Source organism: Vipera berus (genome assembly GCF_964194415.1).
Source record: "Vipera berus genome assembly, chromosome: 1".
NCBI lineage: Eukaryota > Metazoa > Chordata > Lepidosauria > Squamata > Viperidae > Vipera > Vipera berus.
In genome coordinates, this window is record NC_138202.1 from 32,179,974 (window position 1) to 32,207,960 (window position 27,987).

A 27,987-nucleotide genomic window follows, 5' to 3' on the forward strand; every position below is an offset into this window, starting at 1 on the left:
TATTTCAACTGTGCACAGTCCATACTTTCTTTCTAAGGGAGATGAGCGGTTCAGAAAGGTGAAAAATCAATGAAAAATCAACCAATCAATCAACTTAAGATATGAGGAGCAGGAAAGAAAGAATTTTGATGCTTCATAATTTAATATTGGAGAAGACTCCTGAAAATATCTTGGATAGCCAAGAAAATAAACAAATAGATCAGAATAGCAGAATAACAGAGTTGGAAGGGATGTTGGAGATCTTCTACTCTAACCCCCTGCTCAGTCAGGGCATCCTATACTATTTCAGACAACTTGTTGTCCAATCTTTTCTTAAAAACTTCCAGTGTTGGAGCACCCACAACCCAGAGTTCTCACTTGAGATATAAATGACCAAGCTCAAATTATAATTCTTTGGAATTATAAGGTTAAATGTAAAAATTGTCTAAAATACAAAAAAAGATTGTGATTGCCTGACTTAAAATTGTATTTTGCAGCCTCCTGTTTGGTTTGGATAAAAGAATTGCTACTGTTAAGAAATAAGAGAATGTTAGAACTGTAAGAGCACAATCTAGAATGAGTTTTGTGGTATGATAAAATTAAAGATAGATTTCAAAAATTATGTTAGGAATATTATATTGAAAATATGGAACAGATATAAACCCAAGCTACGCCCCAAAATATTTAATGGGCTCAACAGGCACAAAAATGGTTAATGTATCAAGATTTATTAGTACAGGAAAACTGAGAAGATGAAATCAGGAGAACAAATGACTGCAGAGGGATTTATTTTTCAATAATTTTCTTATGCACAATGAAGGGAAAGGTTTAATATTAATAAAAAGCTATCAGGTATAAGACAAAATGCAATTTGAAACAGAATTATGTATAAATGATGAACATGTATTTGCTAAAATGTACCAACTTTTACTAAGATTTGAAATTAAGTTAAAGACTGCATAATAAAGTGGGCTAAGAAATTTGATTAAACATACAAATGGCTCAATTGGAGAGAATGTGATTAAAGGTGGTTGAAATTCACATCCTTTTTTCTTCATCTTTATTCCTTTCCAACCCTTCTTCAATATTTTTTCATTTTATCTTTTATCTTTGTAAAAATTCTTTAATAATGATTTGGACATATACAGGTGGAGCTGTGCAAAATCCATTTCTGATCACAGACTCTATTACTTTCTATAGCTAGTAGTAACAATTGCTGTAATGTGTTTTTATAAAATTTTATTTTGTAAAATTGTTTCTTTGTTAAATTTATAGTGAGAATTGAGTTGCCTTACTTTCAAATATTTCCTGAGCAGAAACGCAGCAGATCAAGAGCAAACTGAGTGAACAGAAATAGAACAGAATAGAGCTGGAAGGGACCTTGGAGGTCTTCTAGTCCAGCCCCCTACTCAAGCAGAAGAACCTATACCATTTCAGACAAGTGACTGTCTAGTCTCTTCTTAAAAACCTCGAGTGATGGAGTGCCCATGATTTCTGAAGGCAAGCTGTTCCACTGGTTAACTGTCCTCACAGTCAGGAAGTTTCTCCTTAATTCAAGGTTGCTTCTCTCTTTGATCAGTTTCCAACCATTGTTTCTTGTCCTGCCCTCTAGTGCTTTGGAGAATAATTTGACCCACCTCTTCTTTGTGACAGCCTCTCAAATATTGAAATATTGCTATTGTGTCACCCCTATTTCTTCTTTTCTTTAGACTAGCCAAACCCAAGTCCTGCAGCCGGTCTTCATACATTTTAGTTTCCAGGCCTTGGATCATCTTAGTTGCTCTTCTCTGAACTTTTTTTTCAAGGTCTCAACATCTTTTTTGTAGTATGGGGATCAAAATTGGTTGCAGTATTCCAGGTGTGGTCTCACTAGGGTTTTATAAAATGGTACTAATACTTCGCATGATCTTGATTCTATGCCTCTGATTATGCAACCCAGGATTGTATTAGCTTTTTTGGCTGCTGCTGTGGTTTTAGGTTAGTTAATTTTTCTCATCTTAACTTTATCTCATCTAAATCTTAGGGACATAGTGAGTATAAAATGAGCTGAGATATAAACATTTAAAAATCAGGCATCAAACAAGTAAGGAAATGCTTAGAAGAAAACAGCAATAAATTCAAACAATTAAAATAAATTATATAAGAAATTGTCGATGGAGCCTGACTTTTGGAATACCCTGTATCTCTTCATTGCACTTATCCTAGGGAAGAACCTCAAAATTTTGCCTCAAATTTTATTTCCCTTTTGGTAGGGTGGGGAATTTTTTTAAAAAACTCCTAAAATTGCTTCACTAATAGGTGGATTTTCATGATTACAGCTTAATCCATAGTATAATTCAAGAATTATATATTACCTGACTTAATTTTTCCTTTTTGGACTGTGTTCCAGAATGTATTGTTTCCAGCTCATCTTTCCCAACAAGTTTTCTTTTAAGATTGAACTGTACTTTGTATGGTTCAGAATACTGTAGTATTTTAAGTGCATCTTCATATTTGATGTTATCAAAAAAGATTGTGGCACTCAAAAGCTGATCACCTAGAAAACAGAAACAGGGCTTTAAGACGATCAGATAAATCCATCAGTTCCTTGTCTGAATTTGCAAATTATACTACTTTTCATTCAGTTTTCAAAAGTATATACAGATACTTCTCAATTTACAAGCGTAATTGAGCCCAGAATTATGGTTGTAAATTATACTGGTCATTAAGCAGGTCATTAAACAAGAGACCATGCTCAATTTTACAGTCTTTTCTGTTGTGGCCAGTAAGTGAACATGGCAGTCATAAAGTGAACACTGCAATTGGCAAAAAACACAGTAAATTGCAGTTGTGTGACTGCAAGATGTTGCAAACAGCCATAAATACAGGCTAGTTGCTGAGTGCCCAGATGCAATCACATGGCCCGTAGGGGCAACCATCAGAACTTCAAATCCAAGTCATATGTACCTTCTGGGGGGTCCATTGTAACTTTGATCTGGGCGTTAAGTCGAGGACTACTTGTACTACTTTACCATGCCCTGCAGAATGTTCATCAATGTGCATACCTTTTATAAAGTACTGTATATTATGTTTTTATTTTATTTTTAAAAAATATGTTTTAAAATATGTTTCATTGATTTTTAACATGCACCTTAATATTTGGTAAACATCATTTTATCTGGGTTAGTGTTTAAAAAACAATCAATAACAATTAATTTCTATAATTCTATAGTCCATATAATAGCTTTACTTGATTTCCTCTTCTTTCAATAATATTCTCTTTTGTCAACCTTAAATTAATAGTTATTTAAATAAATGCCAATTAAATATAAACATTTTCTCGTGTTTCTGCAAATAATAACCACATCAATATAAAGCTTCTTTTCATTGATCATCTTGATTGCCTCATCATAAATCCTGTTTATATTCTTATTTAAATTTGTTTTCCCCACAATATTCAAAACATTCTTACTAGTTAAGATTTTCTCAAAATTAGTTACACTTAAATATTCAACCCTTTTTTCTCATACAAGCCATCACATTTTTACATTTCTCATGTTTTAAAGATAAATAAGAGAGAAAAAGAATAAACAGAGAAAACATTTCTTTTATGTAAACCATCCCAACATTTTTATATTTCTCATGTCAAAAAACTAATTTTTATTTATATTCAAACTCTTTCTATTTCTTTAACCATTTTGAAACAAATGTTTAATTTTTAAATACTCCCTCTGGTAATTCCATCATCTAATTTCTTAACTCTCTCTTTACCCTTTCCCCCGCCCCCAACATCTTCCCTGTTCAATATGCTTCAATGAATCAAAGAATCTTCCCATAATCTTATAAATGTTGTTGCAGATACAAAAGGCAAAACAGGTAAGATGTTTTTATAGGAAGGTTTCGCCCCTTCGTATTCACTGAAAATCTTTTCCTTTTTTTCTTTCTTGATTTTCTTTATTATTTTTTGTCTCTCAAATTCTCATAATTCTTCTGGCAAAATCCATTTTGCCAAAACTTTTTTCTTGTCCTCAAACTTATTTTGTAATCTTAAAGCGTAGTTTGTCTTTTCCATTTCCAGAGTTTCCTGTAAATTTTTTTCCATCTGGGTTAAGTCATACTTCCTTATCTTGTTAAATTCCATCTTTAAATCTCTCTCCTCTGTCTCGTATTTAGTTGTCTGTTTTTTCTGCTCACTCTCTATTTATATTTTCTGAGAATTTTTATGTTGTAAAATTAAATTGGAGATGTGTTCATTTATGTTTTCAAGGTTATGTTTAATTTCGTTGTGGTTTCAGATTATTGTTGCTTGGATTAGTTGCAACATAGCATAGGTCTCCTTCTGGAAAGTATTTGTTTTTCTTGGTATATTCTTTCTGTGGATCTTTGGTTTTTCATGATAGCCAAAAATCAGGGTTTTCCTTTCTCTGCAGAAAGCTTTAGATTCACAGCTGAGTTAGTATTTGTAATCCAGAAAGGTCAATTCTTTTTTTTTAGAGTTTATAATTCTCACTTTGTAGAAAGCCCAAGATGTTTTCTTTTTTCTTTCTTTCTTTTGTCACAGCTGTTCTCTGTTATTAAGACATTGAAGGTCACCAGAATCAAATTTATCTTTTCCTGGGCCTTGCCAGTCCCTGTAATAGAGCAGCTGTTGTATATTTTCATCCACCATTAGATGTCAGCACCAGTTCTCTCAGTAATAAACAATTATTTACTTCTATTTTCATGATATAAAAAGAAAATCTTAATAGAATCCACCGATTTCAAACTTATCCAAATTAAGTCTTATATTCTTTTCATTTCAATATATTTCTGTTCCCCTGGAAAGGTTTAATTTGCTGCTTCCGTGTGCAGGAGGGTGGGGCAAAGGTCCCCTTCTTTCTCACTTTCAGAGGCTTTTTGCTTCTTGGGGTTTTTCTTTTTTCCCCCTTTTTTTCTAAGAAATCAATTTCCAAGTAGAAGAGAGAAAATCACACGTTGTTTACAGTCAGCTTGAAGTAGTACTTTTGGACTTGTTGCTTGTAGCTTGGGCTAGACTCGGAAGTTAAGCTAGCTAGCCTCTTCTCCTGCCAGTTTCTGGAGGGCTTTTCCCAAACTGATCAGATCGACCACTGTCTCTCCACAAACGGTGGGACTTCTCCCCTTCTATGTTGCCTCTATGGGGCAACTTCAGGCCCATTTAGGGTCCCCTGGCAGGCAGAAATCAGCCATAGGGTGCGGAGCCCCGCAATCCCTCGGCTCCTGCGCTACTGCCAAAACCCGGAAGTTTGTATATTATTTTTTTAATGTATGCTTTAAAGATATGACCATTTTCTTAGATAATGATTTTAAGAGAAAATGTAAATATAATTCGAGAGCAATACTGTACCTTCTCTTAGACTAAATAGTTTTGATGCTGAGGACTCCTTGAGCACTTGCTTCACAAATATGCCTTCGGCTCCCCCACCGGCCACACTGAATCCACTTGCGCCAGATTCCACTTCTGTTTGTAATGTCACTTCCATAGATTCCTAGTAGTCCCCAAAATTAAGCTATTAAATCTCATCTCTAAATTAGTGCATTCTTCAATTCATTTATATCATGAGGTCACTCACACTGTCATTATCATAATCATAACCTTGACTGTATCATATTGCCAGAAATATCACATATTAAATTTACTAAAACACCACAAACATTTCCTGGCACTGAAAGACAAGCAAAATTATACAACAGATACCAAGGTTTTTTAGAGATTAGATTTATTATCAGCTTGCTGGATGAGCACTGTGGATAAGCCTATCACAAGATCAGAATGTAGGATTTGACAAGAAAGTATTAATATTTCTTAATGATCCATGACAGGCAGATAAAGATTTTTAGAAGATATAAACATCTCTCTGAAATTTTTGGAATGGAAGACAAGTAATTTTAAATGAGAATTAAACAATCAGCAATGATAAAATCTTCCATCTAAATGTCTACGCTTAATACCTTACATATGTATAATTATTTTTCAAAAGCCACATGTTCCTGAAAAAAAAACCCTCAGAACACACATCTTCATTCCTCTGGATCTTATGACAATACTATTTACAGTCACCAGCAATTCATAAAATTATAAAATATATTCGTTGAAAAGGACTGTGTTGATTTGCTTTCTCTTCCATGTAATGAGCTTTTAGGCACCTGCATTACTCCTTAGTATTCTTTTTTTTTCAGCTAATCATACCTAACTCCTTGATTTCTTTATTCATTTCTCATAGAGCTTGGTTTCCAAATAATAATAATAATAATAATAATAATAATAATAATAATAATAATAATAATAATAATAATAATAATAATAATAATAATAATAATAATAATAATAATGTTGGAAGGGACCTTGGAGGTCATCTAGTCCAACCCCCTGCTCAGGCAGGAAATACCATTTCAGGCAAATGGCTGTCCAGTCTCTTCTTAAAAACCTCCAGTGTTGGAGCATTCACCACCTCTGGAGGCAGGTTGTTCCACTGGTTAATTGTTCTGTGAGGAAGTTTCTCCTTAGTTCTAGGTTGCTTCTCTCCTTGACTAGTTTCCATCCATTGCTTCTTGTCCTGCTTTCAGGTGCTTTGGAGAATAGCTTGACTCCCTCTTCTTTGTGGTAGCCCCTGAGATATTGGAACACTGCTATCATGTCACCCCTCACCCTTCTCTTCATTAAACTACACATACCCAATTCCAGCAACCGTTCCCTATATGTTTTAGCCTCCAGCCCCCTAATCATCTTTGTTGCTCTTCTCTGTACCCTTTCTAGAGTCTCGACATCTTTTTTACATCGTGGTGACCAAAACTGGATGCAGTATTCCAGGTGTGGCCTTACCAAAGCATTGTAAAGTGGTATTAGTACTTCACTTGATCTTGATTCTATCCGTCTGTTAATGCAGCCTAGCACTGTGTTGGCTTTTTTGGCAGCTGCAGCACACTGCTGGCTCATATTGAAGTGATTGTCTACTAAGACTCCGAGATCCCTCTCACAGTTACTACTATTCAGCAAGGTACCACCTATACTATACCCATGCATTTGATTTTTCCTGCCTAAATGTAGAACCTTACTTTTTTCACCATTGAATTTCATTTTGTTAGATAGTGCCCAGTGTTCGAGTCTGTCCAGATCCTTCTGTATCTTAAGCCTATCTTCTGGAGTATTGGCTATTCCTGCCAGCTTGGTGTCGTCTGCAAATTTGATGAGTTCCCCATCTATCCCCTCATCCAAATCATTAATGAAGATATTGAAGAGCACTGGGCCCAGAACAGAGCCCTGGGGCACCCCACTACACACTTCCTTCCATGTAGATGCGGTTCCATTGAGGACCACACGCTGAGTACGGCCTGTCAGCCAGCTACATTGTTTCCCAGCCTGGTAAGTTTTCTCTCAACCTATTCTAGTTTCTCCATATCCCTTTAAAGGGGGGGGGGGAGACATATGGCCTGACCAAAGAAATATTACTTCCTGTAATTTAGATGTAATACTTCTGTTAAAGCAGAACAAGACTGCATTGAACATTTTAGCAGCTGCATAATTCCACCTGTTTAACCAGTACTACAGATCTTTCTCACACTCTTCAATTTCTAGTATTTAATTTTGAAAAATGCTAAGGTAATATAATTGTCTACTTAAAAACAGAACATTAATGGCTTCTTCCAAATGAGATTTTGTTTTCTACAGAACCTAATTTTATTATCATAGTACTTTAACCCTTCCTTCCTTCCTTCCTTCCTTCCTTCCTTCCTTCCTTCCTTCCTTCCTTCCTTCCTTCTTTCCTTTTCATTTAGTAAAATGAATATATTTAGAACATTAATGGCTATAATTTGACTTCAGCCACTTGCAAATCCTGTTAATTTACATAGGTATTCAACTGTAAATGAATCAGGCATCAAAATAACTTGAATAAACATTATGGAAAAAATATGCATACTAGCCTTTCCACAGAATTCCCAGTCCTGCATTATTTCAAACAGATCAGTGCCAGAAAACTACAAGTAGCCTACTGGACTTAGTCACACATACTAAGATGTAAAATGTGATTGGAGAGCCTAAATTTAAAAGGGTTTAAGAGAATTTAAAAGGACTTGTTTAATTGTTCAAAGGCCAGCTAGTTTACCAGCTTGAACTAAAGAGCTCTTATGCTATCAACTAGTCTCTAGATAGGTTTGGGGAAATTTTATGTTCTATATTTGTCGCCTTTAAAACAGAACAGAAACAGAAATAATGTTTCTCTATGCAGCATGACAATTACAGCTAGTCCTCAACGTATGACCACAATAGAGCCCAAAAATTCTGTTGCTAAGTGAGATACTTGTTAAGTGAGTTTTGCACCATTTTACAACCTTTCTTGCCACAGTTGTTAAGTGAACCATACTGTTGTTAAGTTTGTAACATAGTTGTTGAGTAAATCTGATTTCCCCATTGACTTTGCTTGTCAGACGGTTACCAAAGATGATCACATGAGTCTGGGACTCTGCAACTGTCATAAATATGAACCAGTTACCAAGCATCTGTATTTTGATTGTGTGACCATGGGAATGTTGCAATGGTCATGAGTATGAGTAATGTTTATAAGTCATTTTTTTCAGTGCCATTGTAACTTCAAAGGGTCACTAAATGATGGTTGTAAGTCGAGGATTACTTGTATAATATTAGCATACTGAATTATATTATAATCTAGCAAAAGGAATCTATGCATAATTTACAACAGGATTATTGTTGGCATTTATTAGGAATGATATCCGTTCTTAGAACAGGACTGCATCTGTAGCAAATCAGCTGTTTGCCAGTTTGGATAGCTCCAATCACTTATTCAATGTAAAGGCCCAATTCTAGCTGCAGTAGTGCTATCAGTGCTGATTGGAGTGATAATTTGCTGTGAGTGTGTTCAGGGCTGTGTGCAGAAACATTAATAAAATGAGAATGTGATAGTGGGTGAAGAATTCATACAACTTGCTTATTTTAAATTTATGTTGGAGTGACAGAATATACAGTAGGTAAAGGTAAAGGTTCCCCCGCACACGTGTGCTAGTCGTTTCCAACTCTAGGGGCCGGTGCTCATCTCCGTTTCAAAGCCAAAGAGCCAGCGCTTGTCCGAGGACGTCTCTGTGGTCATGTGGCCGGCATGACTAGACGCCAAAGGCGCACGGAACGCTGTTACCTTCCCACCGTAGTGGTCCCTATTTTTCTACTTGCATTTTTACGTGCTTTCGAACTGCTAGGTTGGCAGAAGCTGGGACGAGTAACAGGTGTTCACTCTGTTACTTGGCACTCGGGATTCGACCCGCCAAACTGCCGACCTTCTGATCGACAGAATATATATTAGTGTAATTATTATAAGTTAAATTATAAAATACCGATTTGGGGAATTCTCGGACACGCGATAGAAGGTGTATCTATGGGAGTGAGTTTGGATATGTTTTCCTATAAGGAATTACTTAGATTGGAAGGGAATAATTGGCAACTTAAATCATTAGATGAGTTAAAACAAGAAAACATAAGTTACTCTTGGTTCCAATACACCCAACTGAAAGCTAGGTGGAAGCTGGATCAGAAGGTTGGCATTACAATTACAGATGAAAACTTAGTAAAACAAATTAGAGATTTAAATCATGCACATATAAAGAGGATATATAATGTTTTAATTGAATTGGACTCGGAAATGGAATTAGTTAAAGATTGTATGATAAAGTGGGCACAAAACATAGGGGAACCAATTCCGTTGGATACTTGGGAGGTAATCTGGGTCAGAAATGTTAAATTTACTCAGGCTCAAAATTTAAGAGAAAATTTTTATAAAATGTTTTATAGATGGCATTTGAATCCCAAAAAGTTGTCTTAACATGTATCCTAACCTACAGTCTAAATGCTGGAGATGTGGTAGTTTAGATGCTACTTATTTTCATATGTGGTGGACTTGCAGAAATATAAAAGCTTTTTGGATTAAAATTTGGTGGAACATTCAAAAGATTTTTAAGAGAAAGATAAAGTTTTCTCCACAATTTTCTCCAACAATTGTATTGTTGTAGATTGTGATACTAAAGAAATCAATTTGATGTTGAACTTGATAACAGCAGCACGGTTACTGGTGGGACAATATTGGAAGAAGGATAGTTTGCCTACTATAGAAGAATGGGTACTTAAGGTATCGAATCTTGCAGAAATGTCTAAGATTTCTGCTTATTTGAAGGATCATTCGCAAGAAAGATATATTTCAGTTTGGAGGAGATGGATAGATTATATTCAGAATAAATATGGGACTAAAAAGTTCCATTTAGCTTATGAGTAGATTTTAGATTGTTATTAATTTTAGTATTAGTATTGATTATATTTTTGTTTAAGTTATTATTATTATGTTTTTAATAATTTGAATGTATCAATGTTAAAGAAGAGTTAAAGCACATTATTAATTTGGTTAATTTTATAATGGATAATTTTAGTTAGAATATGATTATTATATCTATGACCCTGTATTCAGCTCTGGGAAGTGGGGGGAGGGGGTGGTTTGGGGCGGGTGGGTTTTGGGGATATGTATTGTAAAATTTTTTTTTGTAAAACTCTTTAATAAAAAATAATAATGTTGTGACATTTCAGTTCCAGAAGTTCAGTTCTGTTACAAAAAGTGACTGAGTGAAAATTTAACATTGTTTTAACATCTGTACCTATCTAATGCAAGTAAAAAAATCAATTGTCATCTAATGAGATCCAGGATTTTCAAGAATTCTAACACAATGCTTTTCTATATTAAAAGACACACCTGAAGCTTTACAGGTACTTAATCTCACCTGTGAATCACTCATTTTGAAGGTGGATTCTCTTCTTTGTCTGTTCTCTATATCTTGCTGAAGCTGGAAATAAACATGCAACCTTTAATGCTTAGTTGTATGTCATCAACAGTGAAGGGAATATGAACTAAAGAAGCAGTCCTGGGAAGAAGCCTCAGAAATCCATGTATCTTAGGGACTTAGATGGCAGCAGAGTTCCACTGACAGTGTTTGGACAAAATGGCAGCAGAGCACTGCGAAAGTCAGCCTAGAAGGGGTGGGGGTGATGGTGAGAATGGTATCATGCCACAAGTGGCATAACTGGCCTCCAAGGAGAATGGTGGATTGGATTGTGAAGGATACTGAGATGCCCTCCGCTTCCTCAGATTCAATGATGGCTTTTCCAGGATCATTTGCCAGTATGGATGCCCCACCTCAGCAGGCTGAGATGGCATTGGCAGGAGACCCTTCACCACACAAAAACAAGAGGCTTTCAATATTTCTAAGATGTGACTCCCCCAGTTAACTGCCTTGCAATCAACAACATGTGGGACAAAGGTTCTGCAGTTTAGATGAAACTAGCCTTAAACAAATCTGTCATATCCCCCCATCTTGGCATCGCTCCTGACTTATACTGATGGCAAAAGAATACCTGTGGCTCAAGTTTTGTTGTAGAGAATACTGTTCTTGTTCCAACCTCAAAGACTATCATGCTTCATGTCTCCCCACTTACTTCAGAAGAATGTGTAATACAATGTACATTCAGCACTCTCTGGGCCAGCAGCTTTACATGTTTACATGTACATACTATGCTGTCCTGCCTATCACTCTGCCCATAGTCTGGAGTTTGATCCTGATAGGGCTCAAAGTTGACTCAACCTTCCATCTTTCCGAAGTTGGTAAAATGAGGATCCAGATTGTTGGGGGCAATATGCAAATAATGCCAACATTGTAAGCCACCCAGAGAGTGCTGCAAAGCACTATGGAGTTGTATATAAGTCTAAATGCTATTGCTATCATATTCTATTCTACTGTCCCTCACTTTTGCCATCAGCAACTGCGTGCAAGTGCACACACAATGCTTGCTTAATATCAACTCTTCCTGCTGGGAATTTGACGTATAAATACAGTCATCTGTCTTTTCACTTTCAAAGCTGGGAGTTTCATCACCTTCTATCTTTCCCTGGTGTACTTTGGATGAGAATTACTTTCCCTTTAAAAAGGGTCAACCATCTAAATTTACTTTTTTTAAAAAAGGTATTTTTTCATTACCTTAAGCAACCTTGCAGCTTCCCCTTTCCCCCTTGCAGCTTCCCCTTTCATTTCTGAATCATTGCATCATATGTAAGTGATAATAAGTGATGGTACAGCATTTTTGCTAGGATACTCTTGCAGAGCATACAGAGCAAGAAAAAATGGCTGCCCCATTAGCCAATCAATATTAATTTTGTCTTTAACTTTAAGGGGCTAAGAAAGGCATAATAACTGTGTCAAAGGCTCCAAAGGCTTATAGATTGTTACCTATAACTAAAACATGCAATATACTATAAACTCTTTCATTTTGAGTCTTACCTTTTTGTTAAAATATTCATCTTCTATGCAGTATTCATACACTGGAGAAGATCCTTGTGGCCTAGGTCTTATACTTTCAGTTGTCACTTCACTGATCTATAGAAATGGAGAAACACCATTAGCTTTTCCCTTATTTCCTGAATCACACACAATAACATTTGGAATTTTAATCTTATGTCCTAGGAAGGCTATCAGTGCAGAAAGGATAAGCTTGGAAATTGTTAAATCATTTCTCTTTAGTGGAGTGTAAAAACTAAAAGAGTTTCATATAAGAATTATGGCAGAGAAGCCACATTTAAAAGTGTCATACAATTCTTAATTAGGGGTCTTTTTCTGTCATGTAAATTTCATGGACTTAAAAAAATGATTATCTATTGTGAAAAACAAAGTGGTGGATTATACTATTATTCGATTTGATCCAGCAGGATATTGAATGCCAAATTCTTATTAAATTAGCCAAATGGATATAATATAATTAGTCCTCACTTAACTATGGTAATTGGGACTGGAATTTCCATTGCTAAGTGAGTGCTTATAAAGCATAATGTGACTTAATGACAGAAATTCTGGCACTTCCCAATGTCATCATTAAGTGAATCACCATGGTTCATTAAGCAAAAACATCATATAGCTTCCATTTATGATCTCCTGCCAGGTTTCCCATTAACCTGCTTATAGGAAGTTGTCAAAGAAGGTTGCAAATAGCGATCATATGATCGTAGGATGTTGTGACGTTGTAATGTGAGCTAGGGGATCATTGTGATTGCATGACTACAGGGATACTGCAACCAGCATAAATATGAGAACTGGTCATAAGTACTATTTGCCCACCACCCTTGTTAAGTTCAAACAGTTGCTGAACAAGTGATCATTAAATGTATCTTATATCTCCTTTAGATACTCTGCCAATATGTGTCATGGATTTTTTTGTTTTAGAAGGATTTAGTTTAGCGTAGTGGACCTACCTCAGCTAAGCCTATCAAGAACTCTTGAAACAGGCATTGTCTCAAAAGGAACTTTTATTAGGGGCTAGTGACAGTAGGGAATCAAGGCAGGATCTGAGAGAAAAACCCATGAAGCAATATATTAAAAGGAACGTTCAATACTCCTCCCTCCAGAGTCTCAGTGTTCATTTGAATCCCAGCCAATCCACAGGTGACATCGTGTTTTGGTAACTGGTCTTTTTGGTGGCCTCTTCAAGGTCTTTCTCACCTTCAATTTCCACTTGCTCCAAGCGCAAACTGTCTCCCAGATAAGGGAGAGACATTCCATCCCCTGGGGCAGGGGTAGACAACCTTGGCTCTTTTATGACTCCTGGACTTCAATTCCTATAAAAGAGCCAAGGTTGCCTACCCCTGCCCTGGGGGAAGGGCATCCTGCAGACAGTGTGAAGCAATCCCCAAAGCTCCCCCCTCCCAACAGAATGGCAGGCCACAAAGAAAGGCTACAGAAAAAGGGAAAATAAAATATATTTCTTTGGGGACCTGACATATAGTTTAACTTGTGACTGAAGTTGTTCAGGTTCAAGCTTAATAAAAACTTGATAATGATTTCTGAATATTCAATTAATGAATATTATTGTGTTAAAATCAGATGTAAATCATAACTCATTAAAACAGTTATAATAATGGTATAATTGAATATGCTTAACTGTATATTTAATGTTTACTAGCGTTAAACATTTGTTTCAAACAAATAACTTAATCTTTGTTTTAAATATCTGTTCTGGGCCAGGTTGAGCAGAGGCTTTCAAGAAAACATTTTGATTAAATTCAGGAAGAAGAATGGTTTAATTTGGCCTGTTATTTGATTAGATGAAGTTTGATTTCCTGCTGTGAAGTTCTATTGTAAAGGAAATGAAGCTTTACAATTCCAAATTAAAACTAATAGAGCAATCTGGATTACTTACAGAATCATCTTCTGCATCGGCCTCACCATCTGCCTCTGTATCTTCAGGTCTCAGCTGTCTACCTGAGGCTGGAATTATTTAAAAAAAGCATCAAAACTGTTCCATCCATCATAGCGGTGGAAAAAAATGTATAGCTTGATGTAAAATTAAAATTTAAGTTTTATTGCTCATCTAGTAGTAGCTATTAGAATATCTAGTTCTGCCCTCCAATGGATATTGAATGGATATGCATTAATGATTTCTCATTTCTCATTTAAAATCAATAGTTCATGGGACATAAATAAGCATTATGAAGTAACAAAGTAGAGAAGACTCATCTTACAGGTCTCTCTTGGTTTGGCTTAATTAGACTATACATATTACTGAATTCCTTGTTCAAAATTTGGGCAAAAAATGATGACTTGCATTTTCCATAAGAAGCATGTAAGGATTGTTTCCAAAAATTAACAATAGACCAAGTTTATTTTTTAAAAAAATCATCCTGCTGCTTCCTGTTTTGTTTCCTATCTGTTCATTATGAATGAGATGTATAAGAAACAATCATGGTTAAGTCTAGTACAGTATAGTGAAAACTATATGTTAAAACAAACTGAATTCATTCTGCAACCTGAGACTCTATACTTGATTGTGGCAGGATATAAATAAAATAACTACCGTAAATAAATATTGTATTTTTGATTATATTTTTGCATTTTGCACAATTTATTCTAGTTCTACTACTCATAGTAAGCAGTGAGGAATATGCAAGTTACTGAAGCCCCATCTTTCTTTATTAATAGACAGCCAGTTTGGTTCAGTGGTTAAGCCGCTAGGCTAGAAATCAAGAAACTAGAAGGTCTAGGCCTGCCAACAAAGGAGAGTATTTGTGGCTCAGGCTTGAAATGAGGGTTGGTGCTCTCTGAGCTTGTTGTTTTCTTGCAGACATTTCATTATCCAAACTAGGTAACATTATCAGTCCTAGAAGGAGTGGGGTTTGTTCTCTGTTTATATTCTAGTGGTTTGCTCTGTCAGTTTTGGTGGGCGTGGCCTTAGAGATTCTTTGGACTGTTTACTGTTGGCTTGTTTGGCATTCCTTGATTAAGTTATTGTTTACCTGATTGTTCGTCTAATGTTAATCCTGGAGTTAATCTATTCTCATCTGAATACTGATTGCTGGTGGTGGGGAAGTCACCACATACATACATAGAAGCACCCACAGACACAATGCAAGAAAAGAGCAGAAATGAATTTGTCTGTATGTCTATTTGTCTCTACACACACACACACACACACACACACACACACACACACACACACACTATTACACCAAATAAAATGTAGACACCTCCTATGACAACAGCTGGTGCGGCAGCTCGAAAGAATTCCAAAAGGCATGCTCTGCATGTTTTCTCTATGTTGTGGGTTTTTTTTAATCTCTGAGAGATGAACAAACAAACATAAAAATGAGATAAAATTGAATGCCTAAAGCTTGATATACCATTTTGCTTCTTAAAATTCTTCAAAACCAAAGGAGGAAATAACACCGATTTACCTCAGACAAAAGATAAGCATGAATGAACCAATCAGCTTTGTTTCAGCTTTTAAAAAAAGCTCCAGTTTCTCTCTTTGAAACTATGCTTTATAGTCTTATGATGCTAAAATATTATGATCTGTCTTTACTCCTACACTTTTCTTGCAAAATTATTCCTTTGTTTTGAAAGCAGTCCAGTGGCCACTGGGAACAGTTACAGTGACTAATTCCATCATATTTGTGAAAAAGAAGCTGAAACAAAACACCAGTTGTGAAAGATTTATGAAAGAATAAAAACTACTAATCTAATGAAAAATAGCCTAGAGATTTTTGTCCAAATCTTAACTTAAGTAGTAAAATGCTCAAACTGGGATTTGTTTTACTTCTGATTTTCAAAAGCTTGTTATTGTACTTCGAAAACCAGGCTGTTAGTAAATGTCTAAATGCTTGATTACTCATTTTGAGGGGAATTTCAACTGCCAGGATATTTAGTATCTTTACAGATTTGCAGATCTTGTTTGCTGTAGGTTGTATAAGTCCACTTTAGTATTTGCCTGGCATTTGCAACTACAAAGCTATACTTGTCTTGACCCAGATTTTTCTCTCTCTACAACCTACAACAGAGGACTTCAACCCCTAAAAGTTCAACCTAAAAACTTGTTGAAGCTAATGTTAACTTAATCAAATCATAATGGCCTTTCTCTTTATAATTCTTTAAGATCTTGAAGCATAGATCAAAATTGTGCCTGATTATTCTGATCAACTAATACTGTTGCATTATATTATAGTCATTAGGAGAATGGAGTTGTTCACCCAAGTTTTAGGTAATCAGGATGGTTATTTAATTTTACATTAATGTTTGATATTATTCATTGGAAATTTTCTATTACAAATCTTGTAAACAGCTCTTACAACCAGGCATAGTGACAATATGGGGAAATAATTTCAAAATCCTCACTTCTGAACCTAAATATCTATCATCCAGGATCAAGGAAAATATATAAAAAGACATTTTGGCTAAATGGTACACCCACTCAATGCAGTGGGGCACAGATAAAAACTGCAATATATAACTGACTACATAATTGCCTCTTCCTGTTAGTTGGCATGAAGAAGCCAAATTCCACACTTAGCATAGCACCTTCCAGAGTCAGAATGTATGAACTGTTGTAAGTTAAGGACTACCTGTACTACACAAAGGAGGATATGACATAATGTCATACAGACTTAAACACCGAATGACTTTAAACATTTCCACTTATTAACAGAACCAAAAAACATACTATAAAACACAGTATATGACAGTGTTCATACACTAGTCTAACACTTGACAAACTGCATAAATGAAATTTCAGTTTCCATCTTTTGTCCTTCAGTTTCCTCTCCATTCATGATTTTTTTTCGTTGTATGTCTTGGACGCATGAAACAATTGAATATTTACAAGCTTTGTCATGCAAGGGAGATGAGTTAACTTGCCTAAATCAAATACTGTAGACACACTAGACACTTAGGCAAATTCGCACTAGACACATTTTTGTTACTTCATGAGTAATTTAAGTCATGGGGTTTTTTTTGTGCAGATATGCAGCATCTCTGAAATAGATATTGAAATAGGACTCTGTTTTGCCAATGCTGTTGTTCCTTCCACTGGGTATTAAATAAAAGTTGACAAAAACTCCATCCTAGAGTACAGTCTTGCCAAAGATGGAGTGACTGCACATCCTGAAAGGAACTTTTCTTGGTCTATTCTGATTTTATCTCCCTCAACATTCCTTTGAAGCTTCTCCTTAACCTAGCCTTTCATATTATTTTCCTGTTAAGCTCATCTCCAAAGACAGTTGACCTCAGTCCACCAATTTTGATTTCACACTTGCTTCCAATTATTCTTCCTAATCCTAAAGAGTGCTTTTAATCTAAATATTTGTCTGCTAGATGTTGCTAGCTAAACTGAAGGAAACCTTGACAGGATTCAAGGAATCAGTCTGAAGTCTAGTCATAAAAGATTGACAGCTAAGGAGTCAGTATGAAGTTGATGCTATTATTGATACAGTAATGTTTCTGATTAAGGGATGAGGTGGCTCAGTGGGTTAGGCCGCTAAGCTTGTCAATCAGATGGTCGGCAGTTTGGCGGGTTGAATCCCAAGTGCCGCGTAACAGAGTGAGCGCCTGTTACTCGTCCCAGCTTCTGCCAACCTAGCAGTTTGAAAGCATGTAAAAATGCAAGTAGAAAAATAGGGACCACTACGGTGGGAAGGTAACAGTGTTCCGTGCGCCTTTGGCGTCTAGTCATGCCGGCCACATAACCACGGAGACATCCTCGGACAAGCACTGGCTCTTTGGCTCTGAAATGGAGATGAGCACCGACCCCTAGAGTTGGAAACGACTAGCGCACAAGTGCGGGGGAAACTTTACTTTACTTAATGTTTCTGAACAAGCTACTGTGTAGAATTCACAATAACAATTCATTGTTCTCAAAAATCTTACATGTATAGCAACAAAAACTAAGTTTTGCTTAAATCAAATGTATTTCTAGGGCTATTGAGGCCCTGTTTCTACAATCAGGAACCTATGTGCTTAATTTACAGGGGAAAAAAAGCTGTTCAAATTCAAACCCATCTGAAAGAAAACATACATTTTTGTTTTCTAATCCTATAATGTTATAGCAATAACTCTTTTTTAGAACCTACTGTTTGAAGAAATTAATTTTGAAATAATTTTAGAACAAATATCATTGTTAGGCAACATCTTTCCCAGCTCACCCTAACTGGCCTGTCTTGTCACTTTAAAACTTTAATTGTTAAAATAGTTATTTAATTTTTTCACAGTTTCCTTTTGTTTTGGTAAGGTTAAAGTTTGTATGGTTAGAAAAAAAGAGGAAAAAATAAAGATATTAGAATCTAAACAGTTATTGAAAAGAATATTAAGCTTTCTGATAAACAATTCACACAGATAATGCAAAAGAATGTGTGCCTATCCAGAATTGCATGTTTCATTGTCTTTCTTAAAAAAAAGTTAATGAAACAATTTTTTAGTGATTGAGGTTCTACCTCAGATATGTCAAACATCCGGCCCCCCATGTAGCCCGAGAATCCGCCCTGGAGACAGCAAGGGACTGTCCCCGTTGCCTTGGCCCTGCCTCCTGGGCACATGCCCAGGAGATGAGCTGCACAGCCTGGAGTCCTGGGTGAAAGGGAAGTGCTCAGAGTGCGGCCCTGAAGTTGTAAATGGGTGCCGCGCCTGTCACCAGCAACTCCATGGCCCACCTGGCCTCTCAGCCCACAAGTGCTTCCCTTTCACCTGGGATGCCAGGCCTTGTGGTTCGCCGCCTGCTGTGTGTGCGCTGGCCTTGCCTACCCAGCCATGCCCCTCCCGGCCCTTCCAGGATAACCACGATGAGGATGCGGCCTGCAGTGAAAGCGAATTTGACACCATGTTCTACCTCAACCCCATCCCATGGTGGTAAATCAGTGCTTGGGGACTGGCCAGGTCTCCTTGGGCAGCCATTTTGTGTGCATAAAATCCTCTCAAAATTTCCACTATGCCCATCAACCTTGGACAGAGAGACATCCAGCAGCCCACATTCCCTATTAGTGGTCCCACCCTCAGAAATGAATCAAGCTAATTTTAAAAAGGAGCTTGGTGTTAGCAGGTTTGGCATGTGGAGAAGGATGAGCAGAAAAAGGAAGAGAAGCAAAGTAAAGTGGTGATTCAAAGACAGCCAAGAAACAAGATAACCAGTTGTGTCCAGCAATATAGCTGAAAGGCCCAGAAGGCTGGTAAGTCCTGAGGACAGGAATGGTGCTCAGAGCCCAGCAGGCTGGCAGAACCGAGGCAAAGGAGCTCAAGGCTGCGATGTAAAGGGCTGCACCAAGCATTGATAATTCTCAACCCAGCCTCCAGCCTTGCAAATGACCATACTGTACTAAAATGAGATAGCTGCATATTTTTGAGCATGAAAATTAGTTGAAACTGTCTGGAAGTTTCTTGCCATTTTCTTAATATAAACTGACAGTCTTTTAAAATTTAAAATGAGCCATAAATAGGGTGCATCATGGTGGAACGAAGATACTCTGGAAGTACAAACAGTATAATCAGTATATCTCTGACAAGATAGCATTTGGTTTGGTAATTTCTGATTAAATATTGTTTAGCTTTTGTTAATTTTTTAAAAACTCCAGATGCCTACCAGATGGTAAAATCTGGTACAATCAGTGGTGGGATTCAGTCAGTTCGCACCAGTTCGGCAGAACTGGTAGCTAATTTTTTGTTGCCTTTGGCCCAGAATGGACGTTTGGAAGCAGCATCCACAGAGAACCCATTGTTCACATATTCGAATCCCACCACTGGGTACAATCCAGGTAATTATCCCATCACGTGCTCATTGTCCAATATAATAAAACCAGATTTAATTCTTAGTGAACAGTGAGACATAGAATTCCCAATACATTGCCACAGGAAAATGTAAAACTGAAGATAGCCCTATCCACATCCAACTAGCTCCAATCAAATAAACTAAAGTTAGGTATAACTTCAGAAAACTGGCAACATTGTTGATTAGGAAATGAAGAAAATAAGAGAAGGAAAATTCAGTCTAGTTCATATTTCTAACCCTCTGATTGATATGATGTTAACTTTCTAGCCTTTTGTAAAGTAAGAATTCCAGCTGTTATGAGAACGACTGTTATCTTGTTTCAGTAAAGTTATCTTGTTTCAGTAATTGTACTGGTCAGAACCTTTCTGTATATGCATCTTTTACTGAATCGGGTGTTACTTTCTTTTTAATTGATGCCAAGCAATTCAGGGAAAAATGCATACTTCTGGCTTTGCTGACTAGGGATGATGAATGCTGCACCAGGTTGGGGAACAATACTTATGGCACTTCCTGTAGTTAGGGCCCTTTGGTGGGATGTAAGAATTTATTTCCATACTCAAATTCATTCACACAACAAGAGGAACTCTACTTGATATGATGTATGAATTATGTTGTCAACCCTCTACCTTTTTCCTCAGTTTGACATGGAATAATATTTTGAAATGAAATAAAAATATTCACAAACAAGAAAATAAAAACTCCATAAAATGATGTAATCAGAGCACTAACCAACAAAGAGGTTCACATTCTCAATTTCTGAAAATAAATTCAAGCAATCAACAGAAATGAATAGTGATTCCCTACATTAAATTTTCTAGCACTCCTTTTACATGAAATATTAACCCCCATATTAACTTTGATACCCACATCAAGCTGGCTGATGCAGGTATAATGTAACCTAAAAGATGGTTGGGTAACATGGCTTATGAATTCCTTTCCAAATTCTACATAGCAGCTTCTGACTGGGTTGCAAAGTCAGGAGGTAAATGGGAAGTTTAAGCATTAATAACTGATTAATTTGCAATGTATGGCAGTGAAAGCTGGACCATAAGAAAGGCTGAGCGCCAAAGAATTGAAGCCTTTGAACTATGGTGCTGGAGAAGACTCCTGCGAGTCCCTTGGACTGCAAGGCGATCAAACCGGTCAGTCCTAGAGGAGATCAACCCTGACTGCTCTTTAGAAGGCCAGATCCTGAAGCTAAAACTCAAATACTTTGGCCACCTAATGAGAAGGAAGGACTCACTGGAGAAGAGTCTAATGCTGGGAAAGATTGAGGGCAATAGAAGAAGGGGACGACAGAGAATGAGGTGGCTGGATGGAGTCACTGAAGCAGTAGGCGTGAGCTTAAATGGACTCCAGAAGATGGTAGAGGACAGGAAGGCCTGGAGGAACATTGTCCATAGGGTCGTGATGGGTCGGACACGACTTCGCAACTAACAACAACAACAACTGATTAATTAACCAAAACAAAGCATTAAGCAAGCAGAAGTGTTCCAATCCACCCCCAACAGCTTCTCCCATTGGGATGCACTGAAGAAAGAGGATGGGGCTTGCAAAGAGTTTGGCAAGAAAAGTGGACCTTATCATAGGTACTTTTTTGCCATGAAAAGCTGAAGTTCCATGTCAGAGAAGTCTTAGACTATGAATTGTCTGCACCTAAAAGTTGCTCTTAAGGGCAGAGCTGTGGTGACAGTGCACGTGTCCACTGTCAGAAGCCAAGTGGAGAAAGCATAGCCTTGTTAAAGACCAAGGGCCTCACACAAGTTTAATTAAATGTGGAAATCTTCTACAGCAGGTTTGCTCAGTCTGAGATCTGACTGAGAAAAAAATCAGTCTATCAACAATGGTTGGTGCAATCAGTTGTGAAGCCCAATCAAGTTCTTGTGTAAAACTGCAAAAAACGTGTGGAGGCAGATACTCAAGAACATCTGTTTGGCTGCTGTGCATACAAGGTAACTCAGAAGCTGTGCAAGCTTGTTCTGGAGAGTGTTAATAATTGACAGTATTCTGGCACTTCTATTGGACATTTGTGGGAGGTGGCTCCACTTGCAGTTAATTTTTGCAGTTAATTTTTCCTACAGTGCTCTGGGATCACAAGGCATCTACGAGGCATTGTAAGGAATTTAAAGTAGTGTTTTGGCTTCCTAGGTACTTGCTTCTTTCTTCATATATTTCAAGATATTTTGGTAGACAACAGGGTACCTCCTTTTATTTTATACACAGTAGCTGTTCAGTGTAGCTATGGAATAATTGTGGGATAATATCCCTGTACTATTAGGAGGTTCAGGATAAAGCACATGGTTTTGTCCATTCCCCGGCCATCAGCATTAATTTCCTGTAGTGGCTGTTCTGCTTACATACCAGCAGGATTGCTTTCAAGTAATTTCACATCTGTGAAGATGGGAGAAAGTGGAGGAGAAAGAAACCAGATGGCACTTTGCCAAGAGCTCCTTTAAGCAAAGAACTTGCTCTTACCTAGGCAAGAATTTAGAAATAATGCCAGTTAGAAAACAAATCTAATAAATCTCTGACTTGGCTCTGCCCAGACAATTTCTCACCTGCCAGAATTAAAGTAGGCCACTTGCCAATGAATTGGTATGAAATGTTCACAAAAGTACTTACTTCGATTTTTTTAAAAAGTTAATCCAGGAGCTTTAATCACTGCTAGGTGAACTGTTTCTATAATGCTAAGGTTAGCAGTGCAACTATAGCCGAGTTGCAAAAGCAACAGCAGCAATTCAGTAATTGTCCAGACACACATGTTTGGGATAGGCCAAAATTACTGTAAACCAGTTTAGGTTTTTTTTTGGGGGGGGGACTTATAGCAGGAACAGGTGAAACATTTTTTAGCATTGGAAAGAAACATGCTTATGTATTCAACTTCTTCTACTGTGGATTCAGAAATGGTAAAGGACTTAATTACAGTATTTCTAACATTTCTGATTATATTTTGCTGTGCTAAATCAGAAACTGGCAGGGGTAGAACTTGGCTTAAGTGTTATCAATTTGCAATGGTTCTATTCCTTATATTCTAAAAAAATAAATCCTGAAGCTTCTGTGCTAAGTTTCTAAAGAAAATGGTTTGGAAATGTTAGAGACTAATGACACCAAATTTTTAAATAAATGAAAGGAAAATATGACAATATGACAGCCAACTGGTAGGTGGATCAGTCAGTCCCAATTAAACCATCTCTTCATTTTTTGGTTTTCTTGCTCCACATTTATCAAGTAAGCAAGCAAAATCAAAACTGATGCTTTTCTCTCCCACATCAAAATACACGATTCCAAGGTATATTTAGGAACAAGTGAGCTTAGGAACAGCAACCATTGGTGGCCACCAGAGGCACTTAAATTTGCAAAGAGGGGCCAAGTGCCAAAGTGGGTGGGGATCAAAATCTTCATTGCTTGCTGCCAATGATCTAGTCTGAAGGCTCAGACAAGTTTCTTGTCTATGGTGGGTGGAGGTAGGAAAGAATGTGGGCACCTGGCGGCACTGACTCAGGGGTTCCTACCAGGTACAGCCAGCATTAGACATTCATCTGCAGCTCCACCAAGTAAATGTGTTGCACTTGGGAAGAAAAAGGGAATAGGACTAGCAATGAATGGGAACCATAAGCATGGAAACACTGAGACAGAGTTATTGAGTGGGAGCTGTAAGCAGGTGTTAGTTTTTGTTATTGCAACAGGCCAGCTAAGCTCTCTGACCCTCAAAGACAGGGATGGAGCTATGACTGGTTTTTTTTTTATTCAACATGATCTGCCATGACATTTTGATAGTAGGGAGAACTTTTTCATCATGCAAGTGCTGTTGGTCTTACTATATTTTATTTATTTATTTAATTGAATTTCTATACCGCCCTTCTCCCGAAGGACTCAGGGCGGTGTACAGGGCAATAAAAGTACTACATACAAAAGTTAAAAGTAAGATTAAATTAATTTAGCCCTAACAATAAATAGTTAAAAATACCCCAAACCCTTAGACCAGGCCAGCCTGTTCAAATAAGTAGGTTTTCAGATCACGGCGGAAAGAGCGAAGGTCGGGAGCCATCCGGAGCTCAACCAGTAATTGATTCCAAAGGGCTGGCGCGCCCACAGAGAATGCTCTCCCCCTGGGGGCCGCCAGCCGACACTCTCTGACCGACGGCACCCTGAGGAGGCCCTCTCTGTGGGAGTGCACAGGACGAAGGGAAGATGACGCCAGCAGCAGGTGCTCCCGTAGGTAATCCGGACCCATAGGACTATAGATTTTCAAAATTATTTTAAAAGGCTATCTCAATACTACATCATAGTAAAATTTTTCAGCTGGCATATAATGAAAAATCCAAATAAATACCCAAACTGCATACATAGAAAGAAGATTCTAAAGACTCTTCTTGACAAAGAACAAGAAATCAACAACAAACAAGAATTCATATCACACAGAATGACAAAGTTTCTTCCAAATTCCAGAGATAACAGCAGTCACTGAAATTAATGAAAGGACCTAAACAAATTTCCTAAATGACAAATAACTATATAAGCTTCCTTGTACAGAGAGTTCCAGTGATTAAGTTTTATTGCAGAGAAAACTGGAGCAGCTATATCTAGAATGTGACCTACTTAACCTTCTTGTTTTAGACAAGTGGAGACCTTATAGACTAGAGATTGAATTCAGGGCACTAGTTGTATTCCCTGACATATGCATGTATGCATATGCATGCTTACTCCAAAACTGATTAAAATACTTCTTATGAGCCTGAAGCCTTTTTTTATATTTTATTTCCAGTTCTGGCTTGTAGTACATGCTTAGTCCTATTTTGATGTTCTATGAAATCCAGAAATTTTAACCAGGTTTGTGTGCAAAATTCTGAATTGGGTTAATACAATAATTCACAGGGTCTGCACTCTCACTTCATGTTTTTAATCACTGTAGGATAGAAAGTTGCAGCAGGTTCAGCTTATTCCCAAGGTTGGAATACACCCCAAGAGGGGTAACTTTTAGGGCTACGCAGGGCCTCAGATCTGATTGTCCAAAAGTACTCTGGAAAATGCAGGGATGGGAAGACACCCACGCCTTTTCCCTGGGATTACTAGGAGCCGCTTTTAGGTGTTTCAGACAAGTATTACGTTTGTATTCCTATGTGCTCTGAATCACCTTCTAGAACAGACCTGCATAGCTTGTAGAGGGGAAAAGGCCACATTGATAAATTAAAAATCTTGAGCCGAAAAGGAATACTAGGTGCACCAGTGATGTGGCATCTAGCAGTGATGGAGTCAGCAGTGGCGGTGAGGCATTAGAGCTGCTTGGCAGTGTATATTCTGGGCTGGTGGCAACAGTGGCGGTGAATTTATTGGTTTTAAAAAACATCAGCAGATTTCTTGGCAGACCGCATGGTCTTTAGACCTGTTTTAGAGATTGAGTCCAGGGCACTTCCCAGTTCCAATAAGGGCCTCATCTATTAGTAAAACCAGCATAGCGTTTTGCAACATTTTTGAGGACTAATAATTGGATGATTGTCTCAGCTTCTGTGGATGCAACTATATCTATTACCAGGGTCAGCACTATTTTCTGAAACAGACCCATAATTCAAAAGTGTGAATAGATCCCACTTAACTGACTGTTATGTAGCAACAGCACCTCTTAAAAATTGAGCAAACTCTGGGCAATGTCAGGAAAAAAAATATGTTTATAGCTCCCTGCCAGTTTCTGACTCATGCTTTTGTTTGTTGCTATAGAACCAGCCACAAATCCATCAGTCGAAAGGCATGCTTTTGTCCAACTTTGTCTGAAAAATGGAAATTGAGGAAACAATACAAGAAGACTTAAAAAGGAAATGCCTACTTAGGCATCCAATCAAACCAAATCTTAAACTAAGAGTGAAAAGTATTTAAAGATGGGGGGAAAAGAAAGAAAGAAAGAAAGAAAGAAAGAAAGAAAGAAAGAAAGAAAGAAAGAAAGAAAGAAAGAAAGGAAGGAAGGAAGGAAGGAAGGAAGGAAGGAAGGAAGGAAGGAAGGAAGGAAGGAAGAAAGAAAGAAAAAGAAAGAATATATGGGTTTCCCTTTTTTTCTTTTTAATCTTAGTTTTAGAAAAGGAAAAATGAAAAGTAATCTATAACATAGAAAGCATAGCATAACATAGAAAGCAGCTGATAACATTTATCACCGCTATTCTAAATATTTCTCAGAACAAAAAAAGCAGCATCCAATTTCCTTCTGGCTTAACTGACAACCAATCAAGAGACACTAGTCTACCAAGCCTCTGAAGGGCTGGGATGTCACTGGTCTACTGAACCTCTGGACAGTGGCACGGCAGTATGCAACACTGAAACAAGCACACATTTGTCAAATTTCAATCCCATGGATTCTCACTGGATTCTGTAAACTAGCTCATTTGAAATTACAAATTGTCGAATTTTTGGTTCAAAAGTATGAACTGTTTCACCCAGTTAAAGTTATAGACATGACAGTCTCAGTAGAATAGAGATAAGCTACTTGAGGGGGCTGATCAGTGTTTCTCATGCTGGCTGGGAAATTCTGGGAGTTGAAGTCCACACATCTTCAAGTGGCCAAGGTTGAGAAACACTGATCTAGATGAATAGATAAAGGTTCTTTTAGACACAGCTTTAACTTCCAGTTCTGAACTTCTTAATGGAATCTATCTTCTCTCCTACATTGGAGAAACAGTTAAGAATAAGATGGAATTGTGTGAAACATTAATTGTAGATATGGTTCTACAGTAAAAAGAATACACAATTAAGTTTTTTTCCTAGCATTTACCTGTTAATATAGATTTTGTACGAAAAGGGCTTGTTATGGTTTCATTTTGAAATAAAACTTTTTTTGAGCTTACAAACTTTCTGCCAGAGTCATTGTTACGCATAAAGGGAAAAACTAACAGCTCTTTGTTGACCTTAACTTCTGTTTCCCCAGATTTTTCTCTATGGTGTATTCCCAAATTAACTTCTGAATCAAGCATATATCATTCTCTTGGGACAGTTTTATCAGGTCTATGTTTTGTCAGCTTTTTGACATTGGAGATGTTCTGCCTTTGAAGTCATCTTTCATTATCATATTTTTAAAAGGTTTTTTTCTGTTAAAAATATAGATTGATATGTTATAAAAGCAAGAAATGAATTTAAAAAGTCATCCATCTGATGATCATATTATTCCTACAGGAAATGTATATGAAGAGCCAATTGAAATAGTGAAGCAATATTGGATCATAATATATTTTCTCACTATTCAAAAGCCTTATGTATGTACAGTGGAGAAGCAGACTGTAGATCTTTTATACAGTGGTTCTGCTCTAAAATGACCTTCCTCTTACACAGAAGGTAACATATACATTTGATTCTTACTTCTTATTTTGGATGAGCGAAACTAAAGCATATGTTTCAGGTAGGACAGTGGTTCTCAACCTATGGTCCGCAGACCTATGGGGGTTTGTGATGTCATCAAAGAGGGTCCGTGAAGACTTAAATAAATATTATGATTTAAATCTTGAATTAAGTCTTGGTGGTCTGTGGCCATGATCCCTGGCCACAAAAGGTATTTAAAGGTGGTCCGTGGTGAAGAAAAAGTTGAGAACCACTGAGGGTATTGCTGGAATCCATTTGAACTGAACAGCAATGTGATACAAACAGAATAAATGGTTAAAGAGAATTAATTCTGCAGCCCAAATTTTTAAAAATATCTTGTGCAACTTGCTTTTTTAGAAAATAAAATCCAGAAATACCAGAAATGCAGCTTTTATGGCTGCCCTGGAATTTTACTGCTGGCAGATTTTTTTAGTCAGGATGAGTAATACTAACTCACAGAAGCTCTTCTGTTGTCAAAAGGACAAGGAGATGTAGGTTATAGATGTTTTATTACTTCCTTACAGGTAGGTTGTACAATTGTACAATTTCAGTTTTAC

The 27,987-nt window shown here is 37.1% G+C and overlaps 1 protein-coding gene across 1 annotated transcript in view; it reads right to left on the bottom strand.

Annotated features, from left to right (window-relative positions):
- AHNAK2 (AHNAK nucleoprotein 2) overlaps positions 1-27,987 on the bottom strand; it is a 64,297-nt gene that overhangs the window by 23,396 nt on the left and 12,914 nt on the right. Inside the window, exons 2-6 of the mRNA XM_081322403.1 lie at positions 14,210-14,277; positions 12,301-12,396; positions 10,750-10,812; positions 5,324-5,465; positions 2,334-2,515 (exon numbers count right to left, since the gene is read on the bottom strand). Coding sequence (XP_081178529.1) covers positions 2,334-2,515; positions 5,324-5,465; positions 10,750-10,764 — 339 coding nt within the window. The 5' untranslated portion in view covers positions 10,765-10,812; positions 12,301-12,396; positions 14,210-14,277. The remainder of the gene's footprint in view (positions 1-2,333; positions 2,516-5,323; positions 5,466-10,749; positions 10,813-12,300; positions 12,397-14,209; positions 14,278-27,987) is intronic.